The 14,383-nt window shown below is 41.4% G+C and overlaps 1 protein-coding gene across 1 annotated transcript in view; it reads right to left on the bottom strand.

The window, feature by feature from the left end:
* The window catches only part of mical2b (microtubule associated monooxygenase, calponin and LIM domain containing 2b), a 41,225-nt gene extending 27,436 nt beyond the window's left edge, over positions 1 to 13,789 (bottom strand). The window contains 6 exon segments of the mRNA XM_048257019.1: positions 38 to 193; positions 1,293 to 1,394; positions 2,652 to 2,768; positions 3,341 to 3,548; positions 5,846 to 6,193; positions 13,634 to 13,789. Coding sequence (XP_048112976.1) covers positions 38 to 193; positions 1,293 to 1,394; positions 2,652 to 2,768; positions 3,341 to 3,548; positions 5,846 to 6,097 — 835 coding nt within the window. The 5' untranslated portion in view covers positions 6,098 to 6,193; positions 13,634 to 13,789.
* Positions 13,790 to 14,383: the final 594 nt, after the last annotated feature.

Genomic DNA, 14,383 nt, shown 5'->3' with positions numbered 1-14,383 from the left:
ACAGCTTGACATAGATTCAGAGGGCTTAGATGATTACCGGTTTCTTCCCTGAGGTCCAGAAAGAACTTCTGATTAAAGATGAAGGCTACCCCACTGATCTCCTCCACCTTAGCTTCGGCCGTGGTGTGGCGGTTGACAAAGTTGGCAGTGATCGCGATGGCCAGCTTCCCGCGGAACTCCTTCCTTCGAAATCCTGGTGAGAGAGAGAGAGAGAGGGAGCGAGAGAGGGAGAGAGATGAGCTCAGCACACGTCTGGACAGGGCTCAGACTTCAGAGAGACTGTGGGAAACCTGCCAGCCCTGATCAAAAAGACCGGAGGTTCTAGGTCTTGAGATTGTTTTGACATTGTGGTTGCCTTCAACCCACTTATTTTCATTAAAAACCTGAATGGAACACTGATGAATGTCTGGTTTCATATAGCAGCTAAACAATTTCTCTCTCTATTTATTTAACGAGAATCACCAAGGAATCCAAATCAAATCCCACAGCCAGTTTCATTGCCACACTCTGCTGAATCTATCTATACCAATTCATTCTACACATAGCAGATAAAAAGGTTCATTTGTTCCCCACTTCTCCAGTAATCTAACCTTTGGACTCCGGAGTCATTTCTGTGTTATGACAGACGGCTTTGACCTCTCCTTACAAGGAAACAACTGTACACTACACGTGTCTAAAAAAACTCCAGTATAGCCCCAAGACTCAACACTACAGACAAGCTGTTAAAGTCGGCCAAGCAAGCTGCCATTCACTTCAGTATGGTTCAAAGGTGGCTCAAACATAAAAAAGGTTATCTTGTGGATAGAGAACAAAGAAAAACAATAAGCTGTCTGAATGGGGATTTTATCCAAATTATGGCGTCTGTGAGAATGGCCTGGAAACTGGGTTCAAACTGTGTCAGCAAGAAGGAATTGGAGCACTTTTCAGACATCTTAAAGTGTGTGCTTTCCACCCTATTCAATCTGGGTTAAAACAATACTTCATAAAAATTTCAATAAGACTTGTAGGGTAGAATACCCCATATTAATTGTTGAAATAAGTACTTAGTAATCTTGTACACCGCCATTGAACAACCTAATCTCAGTGTCCAGACATACTTTTCATTTAGGCCGATTCATCAGTTCCAAATACATCAATTGCTTTTTTTTAGTGAGGCACTTCAGCTTTCTATTTTGGTTCTTGTAGACATTGTACGTACATGAGCGGCACATTTACATGACATGACATGACATGACATGACATGAAACACCTGCCTACTGCCCATATCCTTACAGCTACTCCCACTCACTCACCATCAAGTGTGTTCCTGCGGCCATCTGCCCCGATCACCACGTCAAAGTCATAGCTGGCCAGTGGGTGGTCGGCTGGTCGAATCTCTGCCCTCCATCCATGACCTAGGGTGGAGAGGACCGGGACGTCTTTACACAAGCAGTGAAAGGGCAGCCCTCCACAGTAATCTACTGTACCTTAGATCTCTCGCTGCCAGGACTGCACGCCTGAAATTGTTTTATAGACCCTTTCAACAAGGTAAACAAAAACAATGCTTGGACATTCTATTTGGGCCCCAATCTACTTCCTCTGCATTAAGATAACATATGGAATGTTAAAAAGGAAGTCTTGTGGGGCCAACTATGATGCTGATAATGGAACTCTTGAAAGGGTCCATAGACTTGTAAAAAAAAAATGCTTAAAACTACAACGTAGGTTATCCTCATATAACACCCATTCACACAGAGGCATGTAATAGTTAAAGTAAAATGTTTAGCACATTCACATTGCAAGCAAATTCTTGTGAAAACAGTTGAAGACGACCCTCTCTGACACTGGCCCTATATATAGAGCAGGTCTGGAGGGTTTATCCTTACTACAATGCCAGGGGTTGAGTGGCAATGACGTGCGTGACAAACAGAAACCCTCTTGATATCAGGTTCATGCATGTGCAAATGCTGGGTCGGTGGTTGTGGATGGAAAAAATGCTTTTTTTCCCCCCCAAGACAAACCATCTGCAGAATGTCATCATGGTGGGAAACGAGGGTAAAAAAAAAAATACCGGTGATTGCATTGCTCAATTTAGACATGCTTCCTATTTTTAACAAGCCCCTGCCAACTATGCAGCAATGGGCTACTTGTCACGGTGGCACCAGACTCAAGCTCGAGAGTCAAATCTCGCTGGGCAGGCTTCCTTGGAGGTAAGTGAAGAACTAAGAGATTACAGTGTTTAATGGACATATAAATGACTAAGGCTAGTATTGTTGAAAGGCTGAGGCCTAAAGGCAGTCACTGCACTGAGATCCTGTACTCGCCAAGTCAGACACTCAATCTCTGGTATGCAAGGACATTCTTACGCTGCCATCTGCAAAGTCTTTGACAGAGAAGGCATTGAGCAAAGAAGACATGGTTTATTATGACCCACGGAACTAATAACTTGCAGCCATGAAGTTAGATGTATTGAAAAAAAGCTGTCTACAGTGCATACTTCAGACAAATTGGTTTGATGCCTTATTGTGGCAATGTGAACTTCCAGATAGCTGCACCCACTTGACCCAGACTTGTTTAATGATCTAATCTGAAGGCAACACAGCTCTTAATATAACAGTATGCCTGGAAGAAGATATTGCTAAAGATTAGTCAAAATGCAAACAAATAATCACCATCACTGCCCTGATCCTCTGGTGGCTCCAGGAGCTTCACAAACTCAACTTTGACATGCACCTCCACACCGACAATGAGGGCAATCTTCAACAGCATGAGTTGGAGCTGGCGAATACCTGGGAAACACACAAACACACCAAAAAGGGAAACAGTGACCCAAGGGTTCTACACAATAACAAAACATCATAATAAGTAGTCAACAACTTTGAGTTTTTCACCCAACTGAGTACAGTAGGCCTACTCCGCATTTCTGAGTAGAATGAAACAAGCACACAGAATAAGAAAATACTTGGATTTACAGGAGAGAACCACAGACAGCTAGGCTACACCATGCATCCACAGGGTAGGCCTATGGCTCTTCTTACTTAACTGTGTTACAAGCATTGCCAGGATTACATGAATCTCTGGCACCATAAGGAGAGTCTATCAGTTTCTCTCAGACATCGCTCACAGACAGATTTGCTGGCAGAACGATAGGGCCTACAGATAGCAGGGCCTATTTTAACAGTCAAATTTCAAGGGTACTGGCTAGGAGAGAAAAAAACAGGAAACATGGAGGAAAGGCTTTGGCCCAGTCTGTAGTGAGCCTGGAGTAAACTTTAAAGGAACATGAATTAAACTCCTCATTGACACAACATGGTCATCTAGTTTTACGGAAATGACATGCTTAGTGATGACTGGCACTCACTGATGTGGTCTATGGCTCCAGCGCAGAACTTGCCGTAGAACTTCTTAGCACCGAGTTCCTTGAGGTCATAGATGGTGTAGGGCCAGAGGTGCAGCACATTGTTCCTGGAGAAGGTGTCCCTCTTCTCGATCAGGACCACTTTGGCTCCTAGAAGGGCCAACTCGATGGCTGTGCGAAGGCCACAGGGTCCACCCCCAATAATCAGACACTAAGGACGAACAAAGAGAAGACTTATTTCAGCAAATAAGCTACAAATAATTAGACACAGGAGCCTATCACATCTCTGAGCATAGCCTATTCTACATAATCAGTTGCTGCTAATCTTTAATGAACAAAATGGGATTAGCAAAGGCTACTCTGAACAGGAGAGTAGCAGTGACCATACTGTGCACACCAAGGAATAAGTTAACAACATAGAACAAATGAAATGAGATGGCCATGACTAGGGGTTTCATCAACTAGTCGACTATAAAATCACTAGTGGGTGCTGTAGGCTTTAAGGCTGAACAATGAATACATTTTTAATCAATATTGCAATTTGAACTAATAGAATTAGCTAATCGCAAAGGCTGCAATTAGTTATGCAGCTCACAACTTTGTCCCAATTGTTAATCTAATCACATCTATGATTTTTATATTTAGCTCATCCTCCTTAGTGTGACAGTGAAGCTCACCTACAGGAGTGCTGTGCTTCTCATGCATTATTAGGCATGCTCACCAATCAGCAGTGACTAAGTGGGTTAGACATTTCCATGTATGGAAATGTACACCATTAGTGCATCACTAAAACCTGAGACCTGTTCCACAGTGACATGAACAGCTCTATAAAACTGTATTAAAAGACATCTGTTATAGATAACCATTTAAAGTTGACACACCCTCAGCCAACAGCTAGCACTAGCATTAATGTTAGCACCAGTGCTGTACTTGTACATAACAGTACAAAACACTAATGCTCCATTCATGTGTACTTTCCCTTAGTTTGGAAAATTAATTACTGAATTCCAGAGTGAGGCCTAAGAAAATTTAGGCAAAGTATGGACACCTAGGCCTTCTCATGACAAGAAAATTAATTGGCAAGAACCAACTGGGAAGAAGTAGTGCACATTCCATGCAATGATAAAATATAAGCAAACACTTTACCATAGATGGCACTAAGAGCACAGCCATGAAACAGGCTTCACATTTACAACCATCTCTTAGATAAAGCCATGCCAGTCAACTATAAAAAGGAGTCTTCAGGAAATGGGTCATTTGACTTGCCTCTGATCAAATAACAATGCATAGATTTTGATCATCTAAAATGATCTCGATGTACAGTATCTACAGAGAGACAGGCGCTAAAATTTGCAATGACTGAAAAAATTAAACCAAACTCACAACAACCCAAACATATAATTGCACAAACAATTGAAACACCTGATGTTGCACAAACAATATGAAACAACTGCCTGATGGAAACTACAGCTGGACTATCAACAATCTTCTAAGCTCACATAGCTCCTCTTATTATAAATCTCTATGCATCGCAGTGATGGGAGAAGGCTTCCTGTGGGCCTTAGTTGGACTAGACTTCCTGCCCCTAGAGTGGGCACATACTGTACCATCCAGAGGGTACACTCCTCCCATCTTAATCACCATTTTATATTAACGTGTACATTCAGCAACACATCCATGTACAACATTACCCACTCCTCTTTTTAGCGCATCAAGCCTCAAAGAGCTGAGGCTTCAGGAAGAGGGAAACCAGCCAAGAATAACATGCAAAATGCTGCACAGACGTTACGCTGACGTGTAGACGTTATTGTTTTTGATGAGATGATCCAACACGATAAAAACAAGGATGTAAATCCCTGCTCTACTTCAACCAGAGTTATGTTAATTGACATGTTATCAGATGTGTAGCCTGGGGTGGGGGGGAGGGGTCACCTTCTCAGGCTGAGCGTTGACATAATTTGTATGCCAAGATGCATGCATTATATTCAGCTATATTCTGTATCTGAAGGTTTTATGCAAAAAGAAAATAAATGAAATAAATGAAAAGAAAACATAAATATAAGTAGTGCACATTCCTTGCAATGACAAGTTATTCATTTATACACAGTAGGCTATTCTACATGTCTGAAGGGCAGACAAGTGATTTAACTATCAAATCTAAAAGATGGAAATGAGTTTTGTTTGTACAAATCTGCCAGGGTTTGCCTCCATGTGGGTCATTTCCTAACACGTTCCTCTCTCAGTACATTTCCTGATGTGCTGACAAACTGATCTAGAGATCTCATGGTTGTGATGGAAAGAGCAAAAACCTACAAGTCATAACCAAAGCAGCCAGCACCCACTGGGAAAAACAGAGGAACAAGACTGCCATATCAGCCCTGGCAGCATCCTCAATACCAGTCACAGGGTCCAGTTAGCAGGAAATATGACAGACAGGAAATAGATTAATCTCAAACTCAGGCATGTTGAAAACTAAAAGTTCCTGTTGAGATAAAGTGTTGGTCTTACCCTTGTGTCTGGGCAGGCATTGCCTTTCTTGTACTCCTTGTGGCTGGCTCTCTTGTCCAGCTTATTCCACAGCGGCTCAGCCTTCCACGAGGTGACGGCGCTCTTGAGGTTGCGGTAGAAGGCACTGTAGTGGGACGGGTCCAGGTCCAACTGCCGACATAGTATTCCGAAGGCCTGGAGGGTGCCTTTGCACGTGGACGCCTGGATAAAAGTCTCGAAGAGCTGTCCGGACTGATCATCAAGCTCGCCCATCGTCCAACCTCACAGCTTGCCACCTCGGTGTTCCGTTAGCAGCCACTTAAGTCTTCAGGTCCAGGACGAGTGCTGCGCACATTCCCACTCAAGAGTCTGGAAGCAAAAGGCAACAGTACACATATATATACTAAGATTAAAAAGACTTTGACCAGAGGTCAGCGTTCCAAGTCAGTCAGGAGTCCTCAGTAATCATGACTAGGGTTGGCTCACTTCTGATCTCATTAGACCAGGCTAACACTCATCAGGAGCAATTATTCCAAAACAACTGTTCACCTTTAAACCAAGCTCCAAAAATGACTGACCCAACCCATTTTTGAGGGGTATTTATAGTGACTTACAGGCATGAACTGCTTGATGGGATTATGAAAGTGCTCGCCAGGTCAAACAGAACAAAGGGGGTTTTTTTTAACTCAGGAATTAGGGTGGAATGTGTGGGGGACTAGGCACATACTTAAATCCAGAGGGGCCTCCTCCCATCTTCAATGTGTACATTAGCAACACAAAACACTGATCTTGAACACATCATTTCAATCATTGTTTTTTGAGATGATTGCTAAAAACAAGGATGTAAATGTGTGTGTGTGTGTGTGTGTGGGGGGGGAGGGTCACCTTCTCAGGCTGAGCGTTGACATAATTTGTATGCCAAGATGCATGCATTATATTCTGCTATATTCTGTATCTGAAGTCAAAGTCTGCTTTATTGTCAATTTCTTCACATGTCAAGACATACAAAGAGATCGAAATTACGTTTCCCACTATCCCACGGTGGAGACAAGACATATTTTACCAATTAGGTCCACAGACAAACTAAAAAGTAAATAAGAAGGCACATACAATGAAGAAATAAGAACAGCAAAATTTGAGTTGAAATTGTGCAATTGTGCATACAGTAGACAGTCAATATAATAGTGCAAAAGTCAGGCCAATAAATGAAGGTCTTAAAAAGAAAAAAAGAAAAAAGAAATAAATAAATGAAAAGAAAACATATGCAAAATATACCAAAACATGAGTATAGTAAATAGCCATTTATATAGAAGAATATAGAAAAAGAAAAACTATTCAGAGGTAAAGGCAGCATTGCTTAATTGTGCGTGTCAACACACTTCCATATTGTTTTCTCTTTGCTGTGCCAGGACCCGCCTTCCTTCACTTTTGAACTGATATCAGTACCTTATCAGTAGCTCTAAGAACCATGAAGTCATTCAACCACTATGAACAACATGCTCAAGTATATCTACTTAAAAGGTTATGTTTCTAATAGCTGTACATTGACTGGCCTGTAACAATGGCTTATCCATATTGTTTTCTCTTTGCTGTGCCAGAACCCGTCTTCCTTCCCTTTTGAACTGATGTCAGTACCTTATCAGTAGCTCTAAGAACCATGAAGTCATTCAACCACTATGAACAACATGCTCAAGCATATCTACTTAAAAAGGTCATGTTTCTAGCTGTGCATTGACTGGCCTGTAGCAATTATCAAGGTAGCAGGAATGACGCTGGTGATCAACCTGGGAAAGCCAGCCTGTGAAATCTGTTCTGCCACATACTATTCACTGCTTCAAATGCTCATATCAGATCAAATCTGCGTTCACATGAGCCTTTCTGCATCTACCAAGTAACTTCCTTGTAAACCATTGCTTTAACGTAATTAATTACAGGGTAGGAGACACAAAAATCAAAATAAAGCAACCAGTTTAACTCTGTAGTGGCAAAATGGTCTAATTTTGTTCCTCTGTTTGATAAGTGGTGTGTGTGTGAAATGTTTCACATCTCTAAAAAGTTAGTGTGTGTATTATTCAAACACTGAAATCCATAACAGAAAAAAATGTAAATGTGCTAAGCGATGCTGGGTAACGTCACTTCTGTTGACTTTCAAACAAAACCGAGAGCTAGCTCGCTACTTCCTCCCCCTCCCTCCCATGCTGCTCCCGTGCAATTGAAACTCTCCTAAACACGCATCTCGTCTGTGATTTTCTGGAATAGTTTGTTATGTTTTTATGGGCTAGGTTTGCCCAGGTTGTTGTTATTGCCGTTTTTGGAGCCTGTGCTGTCCACAGAGATTGCGTTTTTTTTACAGTGTATGCAGGGCACAGACAGCTAGCGGTTGGTTAGGTGATGTTTGCAGTAAGTGACATAAAATGTTTTAGCCTAAAAAAAGTGTGGCATCGCTTAGAGCACCTTTAAAAGGTAAACATGCATGAATTTCAAAGTAATCAAAAAAAGCAACTACAACATGCAATGCATGTTTTGTTTCCATGAGGTCCAACACAGCGATACCCGAATCAGATTAGTGGCTTTATGCACAGGAAAATGCATGAGGTATACGAGAGAGCAGTCTACCCCAGGCCTGGTCGCCTACAGCAGCCCAGCTGTCAATCATCCCTCTCCCTCAGCGGTCCTCTGGGAGGCTTCCGATCTCTGAGGCCTAATCGAGTTTAGCAGCCAGCTACATCATCTCCGCTGCCACTGCGTGGAGGCAATATCTCAGGACAGCTGCTTCCCCCTGCCCCTCTCCAAACATGCCCTTCCCTCCCATCCCATGCTTTAGCTGCCTGGCCCCGTGAGAATTCTGTCTGCAGACCATGATGATGAACCCTGACCCCGACATTTCCTATCCTGGACCTCATCCAGTGAAATCTCCAAGGCCCCCTTAGACACATAGAAACCCAAAGCCCATAAGCAAAAGGCAGTGTGGTCCAGGAAGTTCACTGGAAGGTTTCTGTCTATATTTGACTTGTGCAGTACGACACATCATGGGAGTTTTCAAAGGAAATACCAGGCACTATCAAACTCAAACATCTCCCTCAATTTGAGGTAATGGGTCACGTTGTTTTAGAATAGTAAGAACTGTAGCTGGGCATATACGTGACTGAAGGCGGTGGAACTAAAGGACATTTCGCTTCCACAAAGTGAGCTTGACTTGCTCAAAGAAATCGAAATTCAGACAAACAGAGAAACTGGACCGCTTTAAAGCCGAACAATCAGTTACTACAGAGCAAAGCCCCTGGCGAGTGTGTCGCCATTCAGTGGGAGAGTAATTCACATGAGCAGTGGTGTGACAAAGCCAACATTCCAGACATCCTAAGTTTAAAGGCATGACTTCAGCTTGGAGAAAAGAGCCTCTTCAGCTTTACTGCTCACAGCACTATTGCTGGCAAATCTAGGTTGCTGTGTGAGGCATGCTGGCGAGAGGGGTGGAAGGGTAGAACACAAATACAGGTAAGGAGAGAGCATTGTGCTCATTTGGGTTGGGGTTGTGTTTATGCTTCAGAAAAGGACTTCTATTAGATCAGCCCAGATTGTTAGCCCAATGACCTAGAAATGTCTGAAATGACACAGTTCTACAGTGCAGCATAGAATAAAAGACAATAAAAAGATTTGGGCTTGCCAGTGAAAGACACCTCTGGACTCTATAAGTAAACCATCTACTCTCATTGTGCTGTTTGCCTTTGCATCATACCGAACACAAAAGCACACTTGAAATAAAACCATGCACTGTTTCATATTCAGAGACTTCCTGTTTGCTTGGGGAAAAAAACCCTTTACCATCAATTGAAAAAAGCAAGTCTGTTGTGAGGACTGCTAGGCATCTGCAACAAGGCCCTTGCACTCTAAAACACCTGATGCATGGGTTATAGCTACACCATGAAGGGTAACATTTACCTACACCTCAGTGCTTTGCCTTGGGATAAGAAACTCCCTGAGGTGAGTACTCAGGCCATCCCCATGATCACACTCATCAATGGTATCTCTACCATGATCGGAATGGTGTGAAACACTCACACACGCAAAGTTCATTTAAATAAGTCAAGTGTAATTTTTAATCCTTCAGTGGAACTGGTGTGCTAAGTAACTGTTGGGAGTTAATTAAAGGGGAGTACAGGTCATGGTGCCACAACAGAGGCTGTAATGACCACTTCAGATTACCATCATTTTGGTGAGTAGATTTGGTCTGCCCACATCAAAAAACAGGAAACTTCTAGAATTTGAAGGAATACATTAAAAGGTTAAATAGAGAGAGATCCTTGTTCTGTTCCAAGTGCTCATATGCCATTCCCCTGGGGGCATGACAGAGACAAAGGTAAACACATTAAATGAAGGGTTTATGGGAGGAGGACACAGTCCCAACTGCCACAGAGCACAACAACGCTTGAGTTAAGTGAGTCATCAGAAAACATGGAGCTGCACACAATGGCTAGGGTATTGCTTCAAAACTCAAGAATAATCCTCATAGTGCTCTGGAATGAGAATGACATCCAGACTGAATCTAAATAAAATTCACCTGCTCAGTCAGCCTGAATGAAAAACATTTACCAAATGTAACCTTGCACCAACACCCTAGAATACTGAAAAGTTTTTAAAAACTTTTTATAAGCACTTTCACTCAGGCATATTCAGGACGTCTGCTGCAGCCTTGAAAATGTGAGTGTGTGGTGCAGGCTTCACAAGGCATCTGCTCAGAATAGACAGGTTTCAAGTTTCCTGTAGAAGCCCAGGGGGCAGCACACCTCTAACGCAAGTCCCTTCACCTATAGAACCAAGTATCCACTCAGACATAGACCTCATAATTTTCAGCTGCATCTACATAGAATGATATACAATATGACATTCACATCAAGGTAAAATATCCAAGAAGGTTTACTATATAATGCCCTGAGGAAGTAGCCTGACGTAGACACACTCAGGGCTAAGTTCAGGCTGGCTTTTCAGGAACTGAGGAAGGCCCACAACATGTATGCCAATATGCTTTCAAAACACAGTTTGCCATTTCATTAAGGTTTTTTTTTTTTTTTTTTCATAGTTTTGCTTCTAAACAGAGTGGCTGTTTCTTTCATTTTTATCCTTTAGGGGTCTTGGTCAAATGTCAAATATGACATCATACACACCTCCCCGCACAGGAAAAGGATAAGAAAGGCAGGACCTTCTTATGGTTCCTTGATCCTTAACGGTTACTTTCAATAAGAAACTTGTTTTGGGTGCCTGGATGAAATCATCCTAGCACATTTGATTCTTACTTGCTAAGCTGCTTTAGCCTGCTCATCCAGTTTGTGTTGACAGATGATCTCCCCATTGACTCAGATCCTCAAGAGGGGGATGTGTGTATGGTGGACTGACTGGCCATCAGGGTTGTGCACAATTCGAATTGCAATTCTGCTTCCTGTTTGCTACCTCACTTGCTACCTATGCAAGTGAAATTCAAGAATTGAATTGGAATTTAAGAGCCAGTTTCAATTCAATTCTGGAATTTTGCACAAGCCAGCTGGCCATACTTGCCAATGGCTATTCTGCTTCTGTGACAATGTGATGGGCTAGAAAACGTTGGTTAACAGGAAATGGAATCAAACCCATACAAACAAAGCTTATGTTGCTTTGCATTGCAAAGGGAATTTCCGACTCTGCCAGAGGTTGCCAGAGGTATGGTGCACAGAAAAAGGCTTTAGCCACTTTTTCAAATTAGGTCATGGACAATAAAAAAAAAAGGTCATGTCATCCCTAATTCTTGTGGTCATTCAATTTTGTATGGTTTATTCATAGAATTAGGAAGACCTGGAAACTCTTCCAAAAAAGTAATCAAGTTCAGCAAATAAGACTACTCACTGTCATAATAGGCCTCTATTCAGTAAAACCATCAATTTAATCTTTTTATATGAAGTTAAAATGGGAAATTGGAGCACATACTCGATCAATAGCCACAAAAATGTCCTTCAAACAAGGGCCATGGCCAGTCAAGCAATCTTTGTATTTCCTTAATCCAAAAGAAAATGGTGAAGGAGTAGCACTCACTGCATTACATCTAATACAATATTTTATAACAAAATAAAATAGAGAAGGCTATCAATCAACTCCTATTACAGCAGGTGTAAGACTACAGTGTTTAGCCTCAATGCGATGACTCAAATGACACACAGCTCCATGTTACTCTGAAAAAGACAAGATGAAGACAAGTAACTCCCTTCTCCCTTCTTCTCATTTTAAGATTTCTGTGCCATCTGACCAGTTTAGGAGAAAAAAAATACTTTGTATTCTGATAAACATGTATCGCAAGCAGGTTGCAAAACTACATATTACATCAGGGTTTTGAAAAGCAGGCTGAAATAAATGAGTGGTGATCAAGTCAATGTCACCAATTGATAGGTGACAATTGCCCACAAAAATATATCCATTCTCACACGACCTTCCTCCTCGGGAGTGAGTTTAGCTGAACTCCTGACAGCTAGCCATATGGCACAGCAATGACAGTGACACCACCACTAGCACTTGGTGTATTTGTGTCATTCCCCCTCCTGATAGGCTGAGCAGCCCTTATAAGTCTGTTGCTTGCACCAGGAAATGAACACTTGTGTAACTGTTTGTTTGTACTGCTCTGAAAGTGACATTGGATTGTAAAAATCAAATGTCAAAAATAAAAAAAGTAAAAGGTTCCCGTAGATTTACATGTGATTTGTGCCACGAGAAAATCTAATCAATCTATCTAACTCCAGAGAGAAGTGTTGTTGGTCATATTTACATGTAACCATTTCAACAGTTTATAGTTGTTTATACAGAGTAACCCATGTCCTTATGAATACAGCCAATAGTGGACAGTCTTCTACAATGTAGGCCTATGACTCGGATGTTATAAGTCACACCTGAGTCAGATAAGCCTAGTCATATACCCAATCATATCACAATGGCAACACTGCTTAATCGCATGTATTTAAACAGAAAGTCTGTTAAATCTTTGTATCTTCTCATCTGAGTAGCCTAGGCCAAGAAATGCACCATCTGAGATGTCAGTCATTAACATCACTAATCTTGTGGTTCACATCTATCAACACACATTACAGATTATTGCCTCAAGAGAAAAAAACACCTGTTCTGCAAACTCCTCATCCTAAATCAGCATTACACCAACTATAACTCACTATTTGGCAGGAACATAGGCTATTGCACAAATAAGCGACTAAAGCAGAAAGAAAATGTGCAGAATAATAGGCTCATACTTAATTGGGATTTATATTATTCCTGATTAATAAATGTCTGACGCAGGTAGGCCTATTTATTGGTAATCTCCTTATACTCATCATGATGGATGAGTGAAACATAACTCAACTTCATACTGTATGCTGTTAGTTTGCACAATATACACCATGTCTATCAACGTTATTGACAGGATTAAGCGGTTGTGTAGGCCTATAGAAGTAGGCTATTCAACTGAATGACACGTTTTTTTCAAAGCTATTTAGGTAGCCTACCTAACTTCGCAATTTACAATAAAATGAATTGTAGCCAATGATAAAATATTTACGAATTGAAACTATAGTCATAGGCAAAGTGTAACCGAAAACCCGAAACACAACCCGATCACGTCTTAAATTGTAAATTAAAGTTTAATAGGCTGCAGTTTTGAAGCCGATAGAAGACTTCGTTGAAGGGTTAAGCTACCTAGGAGTTCCCAAAAGTCTACAGGATAAAGCGCCTACATAGCATTTTATGATTGCCAACCAGGCGTGATTTCACACTTAACGAAACCGTGCTGTTTAGTGAACTTACTTATCTTCAGGTGTGAGTTTAGTTCAGTGACAGCGGCTTTGATCAATTCCATGCGAAGGTTCCACAGAAAACCACTGTCCGTTTTTCAATCTTGAATTATTATTACCATATCAAATTTCAAAGCTCGAGGTAACTTCTTATGTCCCTCTTAACTCCCAAATGAAGCCGTGTAGTTTGCGAGCGCAGTCTGGTGCCTCTCATATTATCTTCAAGGCGGTGCTTCGGCGACATGACGTCCAATGGGAAGTTTGGCGATAAACTTGGAACGCAAACCTCTTGGCCAATCCCCGGGATTAATTGTCAGCAACCCTGGGGTTCTGGGGTCAGACTCCACAACATAGGCTAGGCCTAAACAATTATGGCAACACTCCTGGGATTCGATTTATATTAGAAAAAGCATAACATCCGTCTCAGAAACGATTTTATTTTGTTTCTGTTTATTTCTGTTTGTTCTTGTTTTTGTTTGTTTTATTTTAGTTAACATTTGGTTAACTAATAGGCCTATTATATATAGGCTACGCAAAATAATGGCACAACAAATAGTTATAGCCTACGTCGTTTGTAAAATTGCAAACTTTACTATCGTTTGTCCACAATTTATTCTTGTGCATAACCTTCTTTACTATCTATAGTATATATAGTATAACTATATATAGAAATGATCACATACAGTATAATACATAAAAAAAAATCCCCAATTCCCAAATGTCCTGATACAACAGCGCCATCTACTGTATGACTCATTAATCG

The sequence above is a fragment of the Alosa alosa genome, chromosome 11 (genome assembly GCF_017589495.1).
Source record: "Alosa alosa isolate M-15738 ecotype Scorff River chromosome 11, AALO_Geno_1.1, whole genome shotgun sequence".
NCBI classification, from domain to species: domain Eukaryota; kingdom Metazoa; phylum Chordata; class Actinopteri; order Clupeiformes; family Clupeidae; genus Alosa; species Alosa alosa.
Note: the sequence above shows the minus strand (reverse complement) of the source record. Positions and strands in the feature narration are given on the sequence as shown.